Source organism: Mycteria americana, chromosome 17 (genome assembly GCF_035582795.1).
Source record: "Mycteria americana isolate JAX WOST 10 ecotype Jacksonville Zoo and Gardens chromosome 17, USCA_MyAme_1.0, whole genome shotgun sequence".
In the NCBI taxonomy this organism is placed as follows: domain Eukaryota; kingdom Metazoa; phylum Chordata; class Aves; order Ciconiiformes; family Ciconiidae; genus Mycteria; species Mycteria americana.
Window position 1 is genome coordinate 12,479,656 of NC_134381.1, and position 23,881 is coordinate 12,503,536.

At 37.9% G+C, this 23,881-nt stretch overlaps 1 protein-coding gene across 5 annotated transcripts in view; it reads right to left on the reverse strand.

Moving 5' to 3' along the window:
* DENND1A (DENN domain containing 1A) overlaps positions 1 to 23,881 on the reverse strand; it is a 218,184-nt gene that overhangs the window by 22,335 nt on the left and 171,968 nt on the right. For 3 of the 5 annotated variants that reach the window (XR_012778177.1, XM_075519367.1, XM_075519365.1), the window contains exons 18-20: positions 23,745 to 23,801; positions 17,460 to 17,591; positions 97 to 156 (exon numbers count right to left, since the gene is read on the reverse strand). Coding sequence is in view for 4 of the 5 variants with exons in the window: in XM_075519367.1 (XP_075375482.1) it covers positions 97 to 156; positions 17,460 to 17,591; positions 23,745 to 23,801 (249 nt within the window). In the remaining variant the exon portion in view is untranslated. The remainder of the gene's footprint in view (positions 1 to 96; positions 157 to 17,459; positions 17,592 to 23,744; positions 23,802 to 23,881) is intronic. The other 2 variants (XM_075519366.1, XM_075519368.1) reach the window with 2 other exon arrangements.

A 23,881-nucleotide genomic window follows, 5' to 3' on the forward strand; every position in this document is an offset into this window, starting at 1 on the left:
TGACAATCCAAACTACTGAGGTTTAGTAATACTACTGAGAGCGTAATTCAGGCAGTGTTAAGCTGTGGCAGTGAAACAAAACTACCAGCTACTCACGGGCCTAGATGCACGCTGTATCTTTGGAGGCGGTGGCCGAGGCGGACGGAGTCTTTGCTGCTGTATCAAAGTGGAAACTAAATTAAATAGTCACCTACATGAAAACACCTCTGATTTTGTGGCAAAAGCAGTATGAGTGGATGACAACATGTGATTTACCTTAACTTCATACTCACCTCACAAAATGCAATTTCCCCCCCCCCCCCCCCCAAAACAGTGACAAATCTCATGACCTACAACGTGCCACAATAGAAAAGGCTGATAGAAAGTATCAGCCTGTTGATGTAGGCTTAACACAGCTTATGTTAAACCAAAGGTAGCACGATCAGCACTCCAGACCAGATCATCCAAAATGTACTGAGACAACAAAGATGCTCAAGATGGATTCTTGGACCTCTAGGTCCAAGTGTTCTAGACAACATTTATGCAAATGGAAAGAATCCTGCAAAGCAGGATATTCAAAAAAGCTTTCACTAAAATCTCAAGAGTGATTACAGTGCTTGTGAAAACTTATGGTAAAGGCCTCAAACCAGCAGAAACATTTAAGAGCATGGGGAAAAAACCCTAAGTCAATTAAACTTTTCGTACACTTAAAGATGAGCACATGTTTAGATACTGTACTGGATCAAGGTTTATGTACTGGATCAAGTTAATGTCCTTTCTGTGGCAGCTTGTGTACACATATTAGCACTTCAAGAGAGGAACAGAGCCTTCAGTGAGGAGCAGACGGGAATGTCTCTGAACGCCTGCTCGACCAGATGATGACGACTGCATCACTGCCCCCAGCCCACGGTGCCTTCCATAGACAAAAACCCATCAGCCATACAGAGAAGGAATAGGAACTGGCAGTGGGAGTCAGCTTCTTCAGACAGAAAAAGAACGCTTACGCAGATTACTGTATTTCTTTCCAAAAAAGATTCCAGATTCATATCTCAGCAGCTCTTAATGTCTTACTAGTATAGTCTTTATTCTAGATTGACAGACATTCTCTCTCAACTACCCTCACACTGTGTAACAGTACAACTCCAGCCTACCCTTTTTCACACCATTTTCATTCTCTTCTTGCATCTCTTCAGACCTTTCTTTCAAATTTCCCATTACATTATACTTTTGCATCCGTTGGTTCTTTCCTCCTTACTTGTGTTGTCAATGAAGGAGTGCCAGACTGCACACATGTACTTGGTTCAGCTTCTTGGGGTGGGTGAGGAAAACCAAAGAAATGACACTTGGGATGGAGAGCTGAGGCCAGAATTATTCCAAGTGATAGCTTCCCTCTGTATTTTCCAAGAAAGCAAGTATGAAAACAAAGAGAACAAAGAGAGAAATGACAGGGTGGCGAGCTGAGGTGGCTGCCATTAGCCCTACTGAACTGTTTCTCTTCTATACCTTATATTACTCAATTCAGTCACAGAAGTTGAGTTATGCTGCTGTGTATCTTCCCGTCTTATCTGCTCAGGCTGAGAGCAGACTCTCAAAATATATTTAACTTCTGTTATGTGACATAGCATACTTATTTTCCATTATGTTTCAGAAGCATAATGGAACAGCTGAAAAATCTGAAATTTGCACTTTTCTAGTTACTTAAAAGACATTCACTTACTACCTAGCAACTTAGGCAAAGTATTCGATGATGCAGAAAAACAAGACGCAATTATTATTAATTTCTTTTTTCAAAAATTTTTATGCCTACTGCATATATACTTCCCTTTGTTATTTATTCTCTTTTACTTACCTAGAAATTGTGAACATTTCTACATTAGAAAATTCTCAAGTAGGTTATGTAGGTGGGAAATTTAAGTATTTTCCTAAAGCCATGGCTAGCAGCGTCTTCAGCACTATTTATTTTCCATTACTATTTTAATTCTGGACAAATATGTTTTTACTGATATAAGAATTACAAGGTGTTACTTAACATGTTGGTGTTATCATTTCTTCAGTATTAGTTCATATCACTGAATGTGGTTTTTTTGTTTCAAACACCATACTAGAGCCCAGGAAGCTTCTTTGATTTGGGAATCAGTTTTTCTTCCTATAGGAAAAACTAGGGTAATTTTTGAGGAAACACTGCAAGACTGTAGTATCAACAGTAGTAGTTGATGAACCAATGGCAGTATTATTAAAGCTTCTGAAAAAAGTATGACAAAGGCAGGCCCTTCAGAGAGCGAGACAGACCGGCAACACAGTAGCTGAGGATTACCTCCCAGCGAGATGGTCAATACATTGATTATAGTCACTGCAAGGACATGTACAACTGAACTTTACTTACCCACCCACATACCCACTGGAGGAAAAATACTTTTCTGAGAAAATGTGTGATAGGATTTGTTAATTATCTGCCACATCACTGTTTGATTAGACAATGGCAATAAAATCAAGTTTTAAATATTTGGGATATCTGAAAACTACGCTTTGTGTTAAAAGAGCCACCAATATTGGTACCCTTTTCAGCTGAATTACTAGTGTGAACTGAAGAATATCCACCCACAAGTTGGAGAGTACACAAAAGAGTAAGAGCATTAGATATTCCAGTACAATGTGGAGGAGTTTAATAGGACTACCATCTCATTGCATACTCCTTACCTGTAGCCAAACCGCACGCAGCACTAATATTTTACTCCCGTTAGTCCTAACTGACCAACAATTACAAGTCAGACCTTAAAACATCATGATGTTGGCGTAGAACTCAAAAAACTATATATACTTTTTTTTTTTCTTTTTGGTCTCTAGAGTGATAAGTGTAAGCCCATGTTGCTTTCAATTTTCTCTCATTTCAAGAGGGTCAAAAACTCTCTTCTTTAATACAAGCTGTGATTCTCATTGAATTACTCAACTCCAGGACCAAGGACTACTGAAGACAGCATTTCTCAAGGTTTATGATATATGCAGGAGTTATCTACACTTATTGAGGTTATCTCAGCTTCCATTTTATTTGGGGACTGTGAAGTGACATAGATTTTTAAAAAACTATTTCTTTACTTAATTATTTGAAATTCAGATAGACTTTTTTTTAACACAATATAAAATCATAAGCTCAAGTGTGATGTCATACCTGCAGTCATCTCTTCCCAGCATTCTCCTCCTTTTTACTAAGCTTTCTATTGGTATCAGCATTGATTCATTTTGCTGCTCTTCCAAGCTTGCCTTTTCATTGACTGACCTCTCCTCTTCTCTTCCTGAAGTTATCACATGACAAATCAATGCCACACAGACTGACATCTTGAATTCCAGGTGGAATTCAGTCCAGCCACAATTTACTGATAAATCCATAGCTTTGAAGAGTCATTATCTAAACTCCTTATGAATCTACCCTAAAAAAAAAAGAAATCATCATTCAAATTCATGACCTTGCTACAAGATTTGCCAGTGAAAGAAAGGATGGATAGCTACTTTTCCATTGTCATCTGTTGCATCAGCATCTTGAGAAGCTTTCCTCAGACAGCAGTTAAAATTCTGCATCTATCTACTGAAAAGTTCTTGTTTCTCCTCCGGAACAGCTGGTACTTTTCTCTGCAAGTGGCAAGACACTGGACAAGACACATGATACACAAGGATATATGAGAAGCAGCACTGACACACTCCAGCAAAAGTTTCAATTGGCTCATTTTTGGTCAAGGTTCTGTAATGCAGAATTCAGTTAGATGGAAAAGGAGGGAAGGAAGGAAAGGGAATAAGTTTTTTCCTTTCTCTCCAGATCATAGGAAGTTTTTGGACAGAATGCTCTAGTTTGCCCAAGGGCAGAACAAGCACATGCTAGGGCACATTTTCTGCAAGTATCTTTTAAGTTCTATGTTACTGAAAATAAAAATTGCCCTATATATTCATGCATAAGCCAAGAGTTTCAAGCTGAAATGCAAACTCAGGAGAGGAGAAGACAGTGGGACTTCCAGGCAAATAAGCAAACTGCCACATAAAAACTATCTGAAGAAAATAGTTTCACAGACATATGACATGTTCCTGATGCAAAATCTAGAAGCAGTTTTTTGGTGTACATACCAGAGGTAGGATTTCTCTCATATTAGGTTTCTGTTGATATGCAGGTCAGCACACAGGGTGCATGTAATGCTATGACAAACTGGAGTGGGGGAACGGGTCTGGTGAAGGAAAGCCGTTATAACTCAGCCAAATACCCTCCTAAAATGAGATCCCAACAGTGCTTTCTGAACAAGCAGAAAGACAAATGCTGAAGTTTCATTTTCAAGGATGCTTAGATCTAGGAGCAGTGCATGCATAAACTACATCTGCTCCCAGAGTAGTGCAGGCGGTGGCAGAAGTCACACAATCCTCCTAAGAGCTGGACTAAGGCAGGCTCTTTGTATCCATGCACTGAGCTGAAGGAAACCAACTGGTCCCACAGTCCAGATCTAAGGGGGATAAGGTTAATACTCCACTGCACACAGTGGCTGAGCTAACTACAAAAACTGGAGTGAAGAAAGGAGTTTGGTAAAGCAGGAGAACAGTCAGTGGGCATTTGTACACAAAGGGCCTCTCTATCAGACATTTCCTGATGCTACTGATCAAACAGAGGCAGTTTTCTTTGGGTGATGGTTGCAGGCAGATCTACTCAGTAACAATGAATTACTCCTTTGCAGGAACTAATACTTTCATATCCTTATCCTGTCACTGGATTATTTCTTCCAGCTGAGATTTAAATATCATATATGATTAAGCTTTCATCTCTGATCAAAAAATAATTCTATAGGTTTCCACAATAAAGACACATACAAATGCTGCTTTGGGAAAAGATTAAAGGTGTAGAAACTTTTGCATCTCTTGGACTTTTAAATAGGCGTGTTAACTAACTCTCAGAACTGTGACCTCAGTACTTGTAACAACGCAGTCAAATCCAACAGTCAGATTCAAATTTATCTTATCCACTGAAGTGCTACCAGAAATAAAATTCATTTTGAGGTCTTGTATGTATTGCAGCACATACTACATTTCTGAACCCTAAAGAGATCTGAATAGAATGATAAGACAAAAACGTATTCACAGCAGTGTGTTCTCTCCATTAAATATGGATAGGGAAATAGCATGGCTTAAATCAGTGTTGTGAAGCATAGAAAAGAATAGGCAAAGGGCAGTGCGGAGTAACGGACGTGGAGGTCCACCAGGAGATAACAGTTATTTGCCCTTTACCAGAGCTTCATTTTTAATGTTGATGTTAATATCTGTCACCAGAATGGGATAAGCAAGTATATTCAAACTATATGAAGACCATATTTTCTGGAAAAGCCACTGATTTGAAGTTAATTTGTTAATGCAGCAAAACACGTTGTTTCTAAAAAGGTCAGTAGGGGAAGCTGTGTTGGAATATCAACTTAATTACCTGTGCTGTAACAAAACAGCACATGGCTACATTGCTAAAAGCTGCTAAATTGCTATTCTAGGTATGTTCCTAAATGTATATATTATGTTTTTTTTCTATGGAGGAGAGAAATGTCTAAATTAGCACTTTCTTACCAATAGCTGTTTACCAGCATACCTATTTACTCTAGATATTTTCTTAATTGTCTTGTTCTAAATACTTCTGAAGCAACAAGACAGAAAATTTGCAGAAAGCCAATTTTATGACTGCAGATCTGGCACTGTTTTACTAATTATCAGACAAGTGATTTTAAGCTATGAGATGCTGGGGGAAGAAAAAATCTTACATTTCTTTTTACACTGTAAAAAAAATATTTAAAATTTATAGATCCTACATCTCAAAGTAGCTATTATATATCCAAGGAACTTTCACAATACAACTATTTAGGTTTTTTTATACTAGAGCAAACATTACAAAAAGATCATTTTTGGTCTGCGAGGTAACAGCTCGTGAACAGAATATTATCTCAAACTAATTGTGGATGTCTTGAGATTTTTTTTTTAAAGTGGTATTCACAACAGAGCCTTTATGAGTAAATTAGAGGTGCTATTTCATGTGCAGCAACAAGTGCAACTAGAAAAAATGCATAAAGGAAACAACTAGATGAAAACTGGTTTGCCAGTACATATAGAAAGAAGTGTTTCTCTTTCTCAATTAGTAGTGAGGGGTGTCCCTAATAATTTCCAAAGCAAAGCTTTTCTGCATGAATATCTTATTACCTTCAGAAATTCAGGACTGGTTTAAAAACTGCTACTATGTTTTAAAGATAATCAGACACGGGAGAGAGATGCACTGTCCTGAATGTATCCATGCTCAAACACATCATGCTGCAAAAGATCTGAAGTGCTGACTTTGGAAGAATATGCTGGACCTCAGCTGAACACTCAATAAAAAAAAAGGGGGGGAGGGAGAAAATAACAACACTGAAAAATGTATGGTACCTAAAAAGATTCAGTACAGAAAGCAGATGGAATCTATGAGGCAGCTGTTTTATTATCCATCCAGATCCCTGCACAGCACGCACACTACTTTTTACATACTCCCATATGTACAGCTCACAAACTGGGATGACAAGAACAGTGTATGCTTTACAGCATGTATTTTTAATTTACACTCTGAAATACTTCAACAGAAATCTGCTGGGTCCTGTGATAAAAATAATCTCCATGTTTTAAGGGATGCCTCATTCTTCAAGCCATATTTGTAGATCGGGAAAGTAGAATGAATCTGGCAAAAATGTAGCAATGCCTATAGCTGTGCCAAGAATTTATGAAAGGGGCAGAGCTTGCCACAATTAAACACTCTGATCAGTTTAATGAGAAAAACAAGGACTATCTCCTTACCTTTCCAGCCAGGAATCTTCCGTTACATAATGGAGAAGTAGACAGTAAGAGAAGGAAATGAAAGGTAAGTGCCCATACTCTCCTGTTTTCCCTAATACTGAATAAGGATCTTTATTTCAGGTGTCTGAGTCATATATGGTGTGGTATGATACTGCCAAAGATGCATAGGTCCATCCCAAAGCCACTGAGAGGGAACTTACTCTTTACTAACGGGGAAGAAAAGGGTTTTCTGAAACTCTACCTTTGCTTCCTCTCTCTCCTGGCTGAGACAAACTCTGGCCTTCCTAATCAAGGGTAAAAAATATCTTTTTATGGTGCACCTAGACACAGAGCACTGATAACTTGTCCTCATTTGGCAGTGTTGACAATGTCCATCTATTAATCTCATACTATGCAAACAATCCCAGAATAGCTAATTTTAAAAAATAGTAAATATTACAATGTACAACATACCACAGTTTGCTTTAAATCTAGGACTTACATGGTACTGACCAGATGTAGATCTCTCCTAAAACCAAGAATGAAAGCAGGAGCAAGATATCAGGATCATGTATATCTTGTCAAGTTAAAAGGTTCCACCAGGATGAAGCAAATAGGCCTCTTAGCCACATCTTTTAATCTGCCTGTTATGGAAGAGTGCCAGGGACAGAAAATCCTCAAACCACAGGTTACACTATTGTGGATTATTATTGTTTATAACCGATGTTAGTCTAAAAACACATGGCTTAAATAATAAACCCCTTGACTATAGAATTGAATGGTATTTTATTTCTTTCGGCTGCAATTACAGAAAAAAGGAAGAATTTTGAGAATTAGATTGATATATTTTTCTATGCGTGCAGTAAGTGTTGAGCAGACAGACATATTCAGGCCATGCCCCAAAGTAGCGTGTGTTCTTATATGATGTTGATGGGAGGAATATTATGTAATAGTGGTTAACTTGTAATGGTATCTGTGGTTTAAAGACCTGTCAAAACTTCTGATTATTTCCTAGCTCCAGTGACCAGAAAGTTTATATACTACGCAAACAAGCAGCACAAAACCCACAAAAGATGATATCAATACAGTTTGATTGTGACCACTTAGTTCTTCTATTTCACTTTTTATCTGCTGTGCAGTTGAAAATAAACCCTGACCTCCTCCCATCTATATGTGCATTCAGTTCTTCTGAAACACTGTAAAAAATCCCTAACTATTAAACTGATATTATTAAACACTTTGCAGTTTGAAGACTCCTGACATTTTCCAAAGGAGACGACTGTCAACAGCCTCTTATTTACCTGGCACAGATCCCAGGTGCCTGCAGACCACAGTTTGAAAACCACTGTAAGTTAAGCTACATGTAGTAGGTATCTCTTCCCACAGGAAACAGATGCCTATAGAACACAAAATATTTAATTCAATCTAGTCTCGTTCCAGTTCAAAAAAGCCTCACACATTTTGTTTCCTATTTTGTTTATATGTAATGAGGCCTTAGATGACTCTAACAATCATACTGCAGACAGCTAAATACATAAGCCAGGAGCAGGGTAGCATTCTTTTAATCCCGTTTCTAACTGCTCTGTTCTGTTTCAGTAGTGCTTTGACATGAGTGTTCCTTGCTGAGCCTTCCTTTTGCAATTTGCTTCAGCAATCAATGCCGTTTGGGTATGGGGGTAATTTGCAACGATTCACTAGCTTAAATGCATACACCATTTTTTTGTTCTGAGAAGGTATCAGAGAAAAAGCAAAGAAATTTCTACTTAGAGAATGGACTTCTAAGTAAATTTCTTTGAGCTACTCACTGTTATATAGACCACTGCAGCCCATTTTACCTGCTCTCCTTGTCCCTTAGGGCAACCACTGGTGACTTAGTACCATTTTCTGTTATTTCTTTGATATTTTGTCACCTCCTTTGCACCTAAATCTCTTGCACCAGATTTCTTCTGGACCCTGCAGTAACAGCAGAATCCTGTATTGACAATAAACATGCCTCAATCCTAGATGGATAACTCAGTGAACACACAGGTATGTTCATGATACTAAGGCACGTCTAACACCCAGAAAACAAGATATCCCATGTACTTTACATTGCATGATACACCTTAGCCTGAATGCAGCATAACTTTCATTCATACAGAAAGAGAGTAAAATCACTACTGTCTGTTATGTTACTGCATGATGAAAGGACCATGAAAGAAAACTCCCTTAACTCATTGAACCATGCCCTTTCTGGATTACTAGCAAAACAGCAAGGAGGTTTTTTTCAGAACTATTCACAGAGATAAAATAGGGAAGGGTGTGAGAGAGAATCTCATTGAGATGATGTTCAAATTTCCAAAGGGCTTCTACCAAAATGAGGTATATTTTGCAGTGGCCTGTTTTCTATCTGTTTCTCAACATACATGGATGGAGAAACATATTGCAAAAAATCCCAGACCCCAGGAATGTATTTATCCCCATGTGTTAAAGTCTATCCATCTACTATCTCAGCAGAGTTTAAAATCACAGCTAATAGGTTAACAACTGTTTTTCTTCTGCTTCAAATGAAGAATATCAGAAAGCTGGGGGAATATTCGGCTTCCCAATTTGTACTGACTGCTCACTGCTACCTGCAATGTCTGTTTGACAGGACTGACATTTTGTACCGCTGTGAGATGGGAAAACGTGTGACATTTTTATTCATGGTGGCGTACGCCCTTGTAATGATCAGCCCTGGTCGATGTGCTTACTGCAGCAGCCCCGAGCCCTCGGAGAACAAACAAGAACCGAAGGTGCCAGCAGTTCGGCTGCCTTATTAAACACCACCAGGATTCTAACGAAGAGCAACTGCTGGAAAATCTCACTGTCAAATCCTCAAGGACATTGTCAACATGGAACTAACTACATATATTTTTCATTTAAAATACTGGAAAATCCAGCAATGCAATATTAAATGTAAAGAAAAAAGCCACACTATTTTGTGTGTGTTTTCTTTTTTAACTGGTCATTTTGTCAGCTTTACATTGGGCTTTCTGTGGGCCTGATACTGGAATTCAAATCAAGGAGATCATGCAACCCACATGATTTAAAACATTGGAAAATGGACATATCCCTTATTATCTTTTAACAGCTATTGCTCTCTAGCAAGCAGAATACTTGTACGGGGGGGGTAAGGAGATGGTCTCTCATTTCAGGAGTTCTATAAACAGCAATGACTATCTGTTCACTCGGCTTCATCATTCACCGAGGAAGCCTGCATAATTAGGGGGACACTCCTCCACACAAACACACAAAAGTACATGGCTCCTCTATCTGTAGCATGGCACTCCACAACCGTTTTACTTGGCATTAATCAGTCCAGCTCTGAAGGGCAAACCCAAAAAATGCCTGGCCAAACAAGCAATCACAGTGGGGTTGGCAGTTAGAAGAATCATGTTTCACATACTCTCTCCCTTTAATCTTCTAGTTTAATCCAGGGGCCCAGAGGTCAATTCAGACAGTTCTGGCCTAACTGCATATATCAACTTCATACGTAATACATAAGAAGCTTCTGCATGCTGATCTACATTGATAGACTAAGCAAGTCATCCATAAGACCCTCTAAGCTTTTCTCAAGTTGTCAATCTAGGTGATTTGGTTAGCCTTGCATGTAGTGATGTATTTATTTTATATGTATATATTATTTATAAAGCATAATTCTTCTTCCACATGCCAGCAGTGACGGACCAAGATACTCTCTACAAGATATCTATGGGTTCCTCAACATAACAGGACTAACAAGGAAATTCTGCAGACATGTTACAGCTGTTATTGCTTGTCACAGAGCCCTAGGAGGTCAGCCCAACCACAGTATTTTCTCCATACGTCCAAGTGTTATGGCATCTGACTTGCATGTACCCAGGGCAGTAAATTTATTCTGAACATCCCTGTTTAAGAAGTGCTTGAAATGCCAAGACAGTTGGAAAACACTAAAAGCCATAGTCCGGAATGTGATTTTTTGTGGATGAACCCATCTGCTGGATGCAGGAGTGGAGTCACATAATCTTACTGCAAAGCATGAATTCCTACATAGCATGAGCTACGTACGTACTACATTGCTGTAGTAGCTGAAGAAGACATAGCTGTCTGGTTGCTCATTAGAAAATACTGGCAAGTGAGTGCATGAGAGGCAGTAACCTTTGGGTATGCTCTGCAGGTGGTGAACATCTTCCTAAAGAGAGCACCAGGTCTCACTTGTCAAATATTTACATGCATGACAAGAGTGCAAGCCTTTTAGTTAGATAACTCCTATCCATGGATTGCCATTTCTGCAAATCTTGCACACCACAAAGCAGAATTTCAATCAAATGAATTATTTCTTGTCCATTGACATTGTTTTTATTCCCCTGACTAAGAACACTGTCCCCTAACAACCTGATGGGACATTCGGGTAGTCTCAAGCAGACATTAGATGGACAAGTGCTTCTGGGCCAATATATTTGCCTTTCTTGCAAGGTGACTTTTACTGAGCAACAGTGAATTCCTTTCTGAAAGGAACAGTCAAAGAAAGCAGTGAGAAGAAATGAGGGTAGAAAATATGCTTTCTGAGGACAAAATAATTTTAAAGAACTAGGCTTATACTTTTGCTACAACCACAAAGAATCAAATGGAGAGAGGGAGGAAACTCCATGTGGCTCAGCACAAAGGAACAGGGAGACCGTATTGCTCATCAGTGGGGAAGAGTGGAATGGAAGCTCATTTTCTTAATGAAGGTATCTCTACTGACAGAACAGTTCAGAGTGGCAAGAACAGGAGGCTGGCTTTGCAACCATAGCATACAGTTGCATGAATATTAGAAAATGAACTTGTTTTCCCCTTTCCCCTTTGGTTTCTACCTCAGTGCCACACAATGCCTGCTGTGATCCAGGGGAATCTGCTATTGTTCCAATGCACCTGGGTGTGAAGGGAGTCACAGGGTCTGGCAAAGGAGCCTTCCTCTCTTCCCTACTTCATCTCTTTTACCCTGGAGATAATCCCTCCCTCTGCTTGCCTCTGGCCTCAGCGATCCAGTTTTGCATTTCTGGAATGTAGCTGGCTGGTTTTCTCCCCATCTTCCCCCTGACCTCTTAATGCTGTTTAATCTTCCTGAAGAAGAAACCTCCCCTACAAAGCAGAGTTTCTTCTGCATGTCTAAGTGCAGATCATGAATGGGAAAAATGAACATGTTTGCTTACAGCAAATGATCAAAACAGCAAATAAGCTGGCAATTTCCATTTTATGGCCCACGACAGTTTAACAGCAGTAAGAATCAGCTGGGAAGAGAACTTGGACAAGTCTTTTCACAGTCAGATAAGCTGCTTTAGTACATGAATATATTTTCCATTTGTTTCATAGTTATTTACATTAGCCCCCAGAATACTAATTGTCTCTAGTGTGCATCAAGAATGGAATATGACTGAATCTCTTAAGTAAAGACATACTTGGAAGAGTCTTTTGTATTTTATTAAGCTTTACCTTTTGGTACATAAATGGAATAAAATATTCTATTTGCTGGTAAATAAAAACAAGCTGCAGAAACATAAACACACCTAAGCTGACAAAAGACATTCTAATTATAATAGAAACAATTAGAGAGCTGAACAGAACTGCCAGTATAACTTGCTTCTAATGAAATGATACCACATTTCCCAACAAATGATGTTTCTGGCAGCTTATCATTTGTTGTTTTAATTGTACTAGATCAGTTGTGCTACTGACTGTGTAAAAGCTCCACAGAAAGGACCTTCCTAAGTATAGATTTGGTTTTAAAGAATCTAGGCTCAGCCTCTCTTGTGCTTACGCCACCTCTCAAAGACAGATGGGAAGACTGGGCAGGTAGCGATCCTGTATGAACAAGGAGGCTCTTGTAGAAGCAGTCAGTGCAACATTTCAGAGGAAGAGCATGAAGGCTTGATTAGGGGTAGAGGGGTGGGAAGCAGTGTGGATAGAAGCAGAAGCTTCATTAGGAGAAAGACCTGTTAAAAACAAGTATATTTTTGGAAAATAAAGTGTTCCCTTTACTCCCCAAGAAGAGGGCTGCAACTCTGCCAAACGTTAAATGCTCCGTTTGACCATGTGATACCCACAACCTCAGACTGTAGAATGGTACAGGTTCTAATAGTGCTCTATGAACACACACCAGGACACACAATTGCAGAAGTTAAAGGGACCTGTCAATGTGTCCATTCATCTAAGCAAAGTCTCAAAAACCTAAAAAGCATACAGCATTTCTTTTCCTGGCTGTGGTACACAGACGCTGTAGGCGTTTATCATAGCCACGGCTGGTGTACTAGTAGCTTAATACTTAAACCCTGTCTTCTGGAGGGAAAAGGCTTCTAAAATATCAGATTCGGATATTAAGCTACCTTTCTCCTTAGCAAAATCATCAATTTATACATTATAAAGGAGTTTTGGTTTGTTTTGTTTCTTTTGCTTTAGATAATGCAAAAAAAATACATATAAGAGAACTGAGAAAGCCGCCTGCTCATTAAAAACTCAGCAAGATATTTTGGGAGAGCTGCTTGTGTTACTTGAAACAGCTATATAATTACCATCATTAAGGAGATGCCTGCATTTCCCAGACTCTTTGCTTTTTGGCTATAACATACATAACATGTATAAATATCACCCAAATACCCAAATGAGATATTTGAGACTTCTGTCTCCAAAAACTTAAAAAAATCAAACCCCTCAAAATACCTTATCAGGATAGTTCAGTCTTGCAAAAAGAAAAGGAAAACACATTATTCGTTGGGGGTTTTTTGTTTTTGTTTTGTTTCGGTTTGGTTTGGGTTTTTTTGTGTGTGTGGGTTTGGGGTTTTTTTTGTGGCATAAAGGCAACTTATACTTTGTCATGCTTGTTTAGGGTATAGAGACATTAAGAACTCCTCAAACAACATACTTCTGAAATCAGACAAAATTGAACTGCAATACAGATCAATCAGTTAATGAAAATCACAAAGCAGAAGAGATCTAAGGCTGCTTAACATTATGCTCTGTGCAGCATCCTTATCACTGTAGCTCGCCACCAACAACCGTTCAGTGACGGAAGCTGAAATTTCTAGCAGGAACACACAACTCAAACACCACTAACGCAAACTCAGAATCTGAAAAATACTATGAAAAGGTCTGTATTCAGACAGTCATTCTTCCTTATTTTGGACATAAAATGATAAGACTTATGAACAACCAAAAGAACTAAAATTTCTGCAGCCATCAGGTGAAAATGAACATTATTTAAAAGAAAAAGAACAATAAAAACAAAGCAACAACCAAACAACACCCTCCACCCCACCCCCCAAAAAACCCAACCCAAACCAAACATGTCCAGCATCACAATAGACCTCAACATTTCAAAGTCCTGACAAAGTAGCCCCTGATAGCTGCTTGCTTGGACAAGGAATGTGTTCAAAATAGTCACAGGACACAGTGTAGTGTTTATTCTCTAAATAGCTAAAAATGACAGATAAACACGTACATTCTACCTAAAAAGTGGGAGTGTATGCATGGAAGCAAAAGCTACAAACACGCAAGTCACACATCACCTGTATTAGCTGTCCCACTCTGCCCTGTTCAATGGTTAGTGGGCTCACAGCACTTGCCCTGCCTGGCACCACTGGGAAGGATCCCAAGGACAGCTATGGCAGCATGTGTTCTGATGTTTTAAATAAGTTTTGGTCAGGTTTTAAGACAAAAAGCAGGAAGAAAGCAAGCAATAAGACGACATTCACAAAGGATGTTCACTGTAGCATTGTATCTTCTACTATAATTAATCTTACTTTTCCCCAAGACAGAGTACTACTCAGTACTAGATACTATTCATTTGAATCTTTTTCTTGGCTTGAAAATTGTTCCCTCTTCTCTCCACTCATTAAACCTTAGTTGCCTGTATTGCTATTGCTACTTGTTGAGTACAGTTGTATTGCCTCAGAGTCCATGATGATAGTCCTTGGTTGATCTGAGGGTCAATATTAAAGGTACACCCTGAGTAAACCAAAAAGCATGCAAAGTCAAACCGGAGAAAAAGCTGTGGTCATGCCCTTCCACTTGGGTCTCCTCCTGTAGTCTTATTAAGAACACTTTGTTTAAATCTTTATTGCATTGCCCTAGGCTATCTGGCTAAAATCCTTCTTTTCTTTCACAATCAAGGAGAGCTTTCCCACAATGTCTTAGTATTACAGAAACCACTGTTAAAACAATTCCATAATAAACAACCCTCTCAGACAATGCCTGATAACCAGTCGTCAAGATGAGCTACAACACTACGGAATCTCATACAGTTAGATAATTGCTGCTAAATTTTTGAGCACAATCAGCTGAGGTGCTATACATTCAAAGACATTTCAAGATATTTTACTGATATTTTTTGTAGCCTAACAACTGCAGATACACAACTGTATTTGGAAAAACTAGAAACTACCTCACTATAGGGTGAGAGATAATGAGTTAAAATTAAAGGTTGCTGCTGGCTTGCTAGCCCATCCCCCTTTAGCTAATCTGTCATGTAATGAAGAGAAGCACCTAGCATAGGACAGCTAGCTGCCGGCTCACTTACAGCGAGCTGATTAAGAATGTTCAACCAACAGCACACTGCAGACCTTTCCAACGAAAATAAATAGACTGTATGCAAATGTGTTTGTCACTTTGACAGCATGTCTCAATTAAAGCATCTCGCTGCTGTTGGTAGGCTCTCTCACTGCAGTGGTATGGACGAGGCTTACTGCATTACTGATACACGGGGCTTGACCCTAATCCGCATGCATGCATTTTAAAAAAGTCTGCCTTTGCCATATACACTAGCATAATACTAGCAGACATAGAAAGCAAGTGACAATGAGAAAAAAGCCTCTTTCATCCTCTTCAGTTTATAAGAACTGTGAATGCACAAACAGCCCTTATTTCAGAGTTCTTGTGGCTTTTTAATTGTTCCCACCTACTGTATTCTAGACAAGAGTTAAAAGTGACACTAAAATCTCTGCCTTTAATCACTAGTTAGACGCCATCTCCCATTTAAACAGTAAATGTTGCTGCTTTTTTCCTCCCCAAAGCCTTAATTTATATTTCATAAACCTGAACATCTTTTTCTTTTGAATGGAAGTATGATTTAATTTTCATTTTGGCATTGGGCTATCAGGAAAAAAAGACCCGTGAAAGGACAAAGGCTGTAAGTGAGATAGCCCTACAACTGCTAAGTTAGATCGTTTTTTGGAAACTGACATTTGTAATGTAATGACAGTAATAAGCATTTAGCAAGCGAGCCTTTCACCACAGCCAGTGGTTCAGTAAAGCTGATGTGTGTTTCTTTTGACACAGAGAAAGTGATCATTAAAAAATTTGAAAGTGACCATTAAAAAACCTCATGAATTTAAATTTGCACTTTCCACTCAATTATATATTTCATTAATCTACCAAAATGTTTGAACCATCCATCCTTCATAAAAATCTAAAGGAAAAAACTGAAAGTAGATTATAATATTATCTGGATTTCTGACTGTTTTAAATGAAATGTAACATTTTCCTGCTAGAGCTAGATGGCTACATTTCTCCAGCAGCCCCAATTCCTCTCAACTGTATTGGCACAGAAAGTAAGTAAAAAATAAATCACTACTGCAAATATTTAATTGGAAGAGAATCTGTTTTAAAAAAAAAGTCCAAGAACTTACACTTAGCATGGTGGTGATAGTTCTGAAAGAAAGAAATCTAATTCTAACATGATACAGACAACATTGCTCTGAGCAATGATTCTATCTTGTGTAGCCCTACCTAATACCTAAACAGCCAATGCAGCTACACTGACTAATTTCTATGCAGAGATACTTATCTAAAAATCTGGTTTGCTTCACATTTTATAATTCCCAATATTTTATAATTGTTTTAAAATTACACTGTGTTTCCTTAGAAGAAATCAGATATTCACTCCCGTTTTCTGACCATAATACTGTAAAAAATAGATACAGAGAAAGAAAAGAGAACTGTGAACACAAATAATGTTATTTTTTGAGTCAGGCTACACTTAATAGGGGAACCCTGGCAAACTGATAGTAAATACTGTATGTTTTTCCATGAAAAATCACAGCAACTACAACATTTTCTAAATAACTAGCTCTTAAAAAAACCACACAGCCAATGTCACGCTTTGGAGACATATCAAAAGAAACATTGTAAGAGTAACTAATGTGTATAGCTCAGTTGTCAATACTGAAATACAGAGCACACTAATAAGCTATTAATTGATTTTTCCATCTTAGTTCATTGCATTTAATTTTCAGAGAATGTTAAAATGTTTTAATAGTTGGATGTTCCATATTGACACTAATGCTCTGGCTAGATAACAGAGGACATTTTAAGTTATACATCCTCAGTCCTGAGGGCTATAGCACTTTGCATGCTAAAAGAAGAAAAATACTTTATAAAATTGCTATAATAATTATGCTTCCCCCCTGCCCAGTTGGAATTTATTTTCCTCAAAATTATCATATGAACAAAAGGAATCAGTAAACCCCAGAAAAATCAGGTTTTAGAATCCCGTTTAAACAGATACAACAGAAATAAATCTGTAACAACATAGTTCAGCTACAAAAAATAATGAAACAATGGGCATTTTTGTTATTGTGACTTTTCTCTGGGCTATTTTTGCTGAGTCACACAATTTAAAGAAATCTAACACTAAGACATACCTGACCAAAATGTACTGTGATTGGTCTTCTGTCTTCTCTTAATTTAGGGTCCTTCTTTTCAACCAATGGAGAAGGCGCTGTCCTTGGTAGAGATTCCTCCGGTGTTGCAGAACACCCATTCTCAGCAATGTCCTGTATGGTAGGAAAAGGTGAATAGCATGGCCAGGAACATTCTTGATTAAGGGTAAGGGGTACAAAGGAGACACTAGAGGATAATGCTGACTAACAATTTTGATGTTAGGGAAAAAAAAACAAAGTACAGAAAAGAAAACATCATTAGAATAAAACATTTCGTTGCACTTTGTCAATCAGAGCTTGTACACAACCACTTTCTCCTCCTAATACCAATGTTGCATGCAAATAGACATATTCAATAAAATGTCTGACTTAAACATGCAAAGGCCAGGAAATATATAGGGAGACAAAAAAAACATAGCTCAAAATTTCTATTCTAGGAACAAATTCAACAGAAACCTAGAACAGGGCTATTCTGCTTTTTGCAAACCTAAAGGAAAACAGTAATTCTATTTACATACTTCACAGAATTATCTGTAGCAAAACAATTACTTGTCAGAGTGGCAAGGAGAGATGAAACTCACAGCGTAGTTAGCTTTGCATTTTATCTTTGAGTCTGTGTATACTGAATATGCCTTCAGGAGACTGTATAAAACAAACTGCTGCCTAGCAGGATGCTTTTTTGTTTTGCTTTGCTTTTGCTTTTGACATTAGTCCTCATCTTCAGAAGTAAGTGACCCATCAACCTAGGTTAGAAGACTTGGCAAGTGTACATATGGTATATGTAACATGGGTTTTGAAAAAGACAAAGGCATGCAGACATAAGGAATCAGACAGGGAGAAAAGAGTTTGAAAGTCAGTTGAGAAATAGTCTGTAACGCAGTGGGCCCCAAACCTTACATCTCTTTGCAACAATGTCAAGGAAATAATGCTTGGTAAATATAGAGAGAAACCTGCACACACTGTAGCTCTGCAAGACTGACCTAAGGTTGGCTGCCGACATAGACATTGCTTTGATTCACTGACCTTTGACATGCCCCCTCAAGTTTCCGTCTTGCTAAGGTACAATAATGAGACATGTAAGCTGATGGCCAATTAGAAATGGTTCTTTTGGACACCGACTGACCTAATGTGTTTAGGTCAAATGAAACAAAAAGCTGGATGGACTTTCTAAGGGGCTTTGTCTGCTCCACAGAGAAGCTGAGAGACCTTTTTAGATCCAGCTGGTAGAGCAGTGGTTCACCAATATGGGCATAAGGATCGTGGGGAAATTAACAACTTGTTAAGGTCAAACTAGAGAGAAAAACTTTTTCCTCCCCCCACCCTCCAGCTGCACAATGCCACCTTGTCTTTAAAAAAATTCAACAAAGTGCACTGAATTAGTAACAAAGAGCCTCCAAACAACTCAATGACAAGAAATGTAAGCTTCTGTCAAACTCATACTTCAGCTCCAACCCAGCAACAAGCTACCAAAGGATCTGGTCAGTTTTGGAATCACATAATATATGGCAGCAACGTATACTGTTCTGAAAGGTACCGACATTAAATACAAACTTTCTTTATCTATTTCTATACAAGTATAGCCATATTAAATGTGCACCAAGCTTCAGACCTGTTATGTAAATGCCATAAAGGTGCCCAGCACATTCAAAGCCACCTGCCCTGCACTGAACAGTGGATGTCCCCAGCACTTCAGAGCTTTCAGAGTTCTACCTGGAGCTGTGGCTCCAACCAAGGCAATAGACAGCTGGGATCAACGGAAAGCAAAGCATCTTCCAGTCCAGGCAAAATTTCCAGAAAAAAATGTACAACGGACACAAAAGTTTGGACATCAGGGGAAGGGGAGGAGATAAAAGATACAGACAGATCAAGCCATTAAGCAAAACCCCCTAAGATGTATAACGATCACTGCAAATCCTTGCAGCTTTTATTGCTATGGATTTGCTGTACTTCTCTGATGATATAATTGCATACAAAAGGTAACGTATTTCCACTGTGTTTGGTGTACAGACTTCCAAAGAAACTGCAGCAGATTTCAGTAAATATTTTTTTTTTAATTTACTTAATAAAATATGAGACTTAAATTATTTCACACCTCTATTTTTTCAAAATTCCAAAAAGGGAGACAAATCAACAACACAGCTTCAGTCATCAAAGCAAAATTTGCTTCACAAAAGGTCGTTTTCTACCTTCAATGAAACCACATTTGAGCTAAATAAACAGACACACCTGATTTTAAACACCCCACATAAGGGCTCCAAGTAGCTTTAAAATTATTAAATGTCAAAGTGTTTGGCAATTCTATAACTGGAAAGTAGACAACAGTCCATCGAAGCAGTCTGTGATGTACCTTCAGTCCACTAACAGACTTCGTTATTCCAAAGTCAATGGGGAGTACAAGAGAGAGAGAGAAAATCACAAATAGGAAAACAGGACTCTCCAATTCTGAACTTCAGCTTCAGAAAGGTATCAGGGCTCACAAAATCTCTACTGATAAAAGCGGTTCTTCAGCTTGAGAACTACAAATGACCAAAGAACTGCAGTGGATCATAGTGCAGGCAGGCCTTAAAAAAGCAGTGCCCATTCCTGGTACTAGAAGAAAAGCCAGGTAGACCTGTGCATCCTAACTGAGGGAGAGGATTTACCAGCCAGAATGCTGTCTCCTATGTCCACACTGCTTTTGAGACCAGCGCTAGTACTTCCACCTGAAGCCGTGCTGTGTGAGCGTACCAGCTCGGTCGGTGCTCACAAGCAGTTCTTTGTACTGCAGTGCGTCATACTGTGTACGTATGTCCTAGGTCTGACTTTTCCGTTCTGACAGGTCCCCAAAAAAGGGATTTGGTATAAGGCAGCAAGACATTCCTGAAGTAGCTGAAGTCTTATATATTATTCAGGGTAACAACAAAAACCATGAGACTTATCCCTCCCAAAAATTGGAAAAAAATGGAAGGTGGTAAGTTACTCATTAATGGAATAAATTCTCCAGAAATGCAAAAACCTAGCAACGTTTCAGTGACTTTTTAACGAAAAGAAAGTGTAATTTAAGGATATTATTAAAAACAAAAACACCTTTTGCCTGAGGAGAAAAGATACTTTATAGATTACTGGAAAAAGAGAATGACAATGATCTATCACACTCCATAATTATCTCCATATACAAACAGTGCTTCCCCTAACAACTGTCTGTTCAGGTGAAATCTTTACTACCTATTTATTTTAAAGGAGGAACTTCAGAGAATGAGTAAGATATATATTTATAGACATGTAAAGTTTACCCTGTAAACTGAATAAGGTTTTCTTCTGTTTAAATATGCATTAGTAATTTTTCTAGGGACCTTTTGTAATGGACTACAAATACTGTCTATTAGAAGAGCAAAAAACACATTCCAGAATGTCTAGAAGGATTCTTCAGGTTATTTTATAAACCTCTAAATGAGTTGTTTCTAGCTGTACTGAAAATAAAGCACTGACAACAGCCCATTGATAACAGACATTAACTAGAGCCACACAGGGCTCTAGTAAGTAAAATAACATTGAATACATTAACGCCAAGTGCCCAACCATTTATATAAATTGTCTTATCCAGAAGCTTTCAGTAAGTTACATTCTCCTTACTGAAAGTTGAGGACGGTACCATTCATATTCCTCCTTCTTCCTAATTCTATGTAGTTAAGCTTCAAAAGAGCCAATAACGGAGTGACTTGACCACCATGGTCCATTTGTGAAATGGAAAAAGCAGCCTTTATTAAAAGAAAAAAAAAAAAAAAGGAAAGAAAGAAAAAGAAAAGAAAAGAAAAAAAAAGTACTGTATCAGATATGAAATAAAGCTACCATGCTGTATCTATTAACAATTATTTGCTATCACTCATAAGAATCCTCTGAAAACTATTTCTGTTGCTTTGAAATACTGTACCACAAATGAACAAGGGATGGAAATAGAGCCCCATTCAATCTCTACTATCATATTAAAGAAGGACCTTACACACACCACAGTGACCTCTCAACAGGTCAATCCTGCATTTCCCATTTGCAATTCAAACCCAAGAGTGGAGCAGACCAAGGGCAAAATGGGCTCTTGATTATATTTAAGAGGTCACCATTGCTATGCAGAGTTGTAGGAAGCAGACCTCTAGCTTTATTGCATTTTTAAATTCTATCTTGTACAGAAGCTGCTCATATTTGGCAGCGAAAACTGGAAAAGGGATGTTTACATTTGACTTTTCCTTACCAGTGGCCTGCATACTTTTTGTATTAATAATGGAAAATAATGTTAAAATGCAGTGGACAGTAAGTTCAGTTTAAAAATAACCTTAGGTTATCGTTAGAAGATGAAAGACCAGCATCCCAAATCTGGCAAAAATTAAGTATTTAATGATGCCAGAATTTCAAACAGTTAACACTTGCACGTACTAGTAAGTAAATACATGAAAAATACAATGTTCTCACATGAAAATTGGTGAGGATGCACTAATAGACTTGTCAACAGAGCAGGACAGACATTTAGATTAAAAATAATATGAAGGTGGCCAAAACAATTTTTGCTATTTTTATCACTTTAAACAGAGCAATACATCTTTTTAGAGTTATCTTACTATCTTGCATTCAAAATGGAGAATAGGATGGGAGAGAAAAGAACAGACTTAATGAAGAAAGGAGAGGTACAGCAGTATGTGTCAACTACTCATAGAAATCTTGTAAGCTCTTGTGAAAGCGTATGTTGAACAATCATGTTTAACCATCTTACAAAAATGCCACATAATAAGGAAGGTGAAACAAAATTGGGCCATTTATTTGTAAATGTTATGTGTGTTTTTTAAAAAGAGTGCTTGCTGCTTGAAGGACTAGGAAGACAAAAATAATAAAACAAAGCAAAGAATGAATGAGACATTTCTCAGCCTTTTATAGAAATGTCACAGAATAGCATACAATTATATTAGCATTTAAAATACAGGAAAACAATCTGGTCATTTTAGACAGCTCCAACTGCTTTAGAAATGCACATGAGAAGGCCAAACATTTTATTGTTCATGAAGGTTATGTCCAGAAGTGAAACATGGAATTACATAAAGAATTCCATGTACAAGAAAACCGCTTCATGTTTCTAATATTTTCATATTATACCTGAAATGGTCACATATAGAGTAGTAAGTGTAAGAATATAAAATAGTATTAAAAGCATCTGAAGCAACTTTATCTTCCTCAAAGATCTCTAGCAATCTGCTAGAGTATTTAGAGAGCAAGCAGCATTTGGATCGTACACACAGTTAGTTTCATCAGTTCATAACCTCGCTGCAGAATAATCCCTTTGTATTAACATTTTGTTGCCATGTTCAGGTAGATTTCTGTTTGTGCCATAGGAATACATTTGCAGCGCTACCTTAAGACGATGGTTTAGAAATTTAGAGATGAAATTTACTGAGATAGCACAGATTAAAAAAAAAAAACCCAAGCTATTATGCAACAAATGGAACAAAAATTTCTGATAAGAACTTCAGTTCTATTAGCAAGTTAGCTATCTTGTTTTCCCAAAAGACTCTAATAGCTCTGCTCCACAGAATAAATAGAATATCTGAAATAAACCTAAGGCAGAGGATACATACCTTATGAAGGAATGGTTAAAATATGACCATGCTTCTAGCTTAAAAGGAGCAGTTAGTTTTAGATAACACATTCTTCAAACACAATTCAGCATTCTTGGAATTGTACTGTTTACAAACAAACAAAGACAGATTTGGAAAGCAACAAACAGTTTGAGTATTTTTTTCTGCAATAATTCACATTGGAAATGAACACTAACTCTAATTTAATTCCTTTATGCCTCAACTTTGCGGTAGACGCCCATGCAAGATATAAATCCTTTTCCCAATGACCAACACTATACTATTTTCCCTGAGAGATTACTGTAGAAATAACAACAATTTGCCATTTGCAAAAAGTTCACTGCCCTTACTGTAGGAAAGATCTTCCAGTTCACATAAAGTCCCCTTCCACAATGCCCCAGCACAAAGGACAGGAGAGGGACCACTCCAAATAGAACACTCAATTTTCTGGCTTTTGTGGGTTTAAGTCAGAGCCTTAATGTATTTGAAGACAGGTTTTTTTGCCTGTGAATATTTATAACAGTGTGAAAAATCCAGGACAGCTGGTAATGCATTTTGAAGTGTGCTAACAACACTGTATCAAACAGCTTCCTATTGATCACATAATGCTTTTTGTGGCTAAGTATTTCATACACGGTGCTTACACATTTTGAATAAGAACTTCAAGTACCTTTTGCTTCAAGCGGTTTTTCACTTCTTTTATTCCCATTTTTGCATGATCTTTTGCCTGCATGAAAAATTAATTTAAGTTAAAATCCCCTTCTATTTCCAGCAGTGACTATGCTTGATTTCAGTGCATCAAGATTC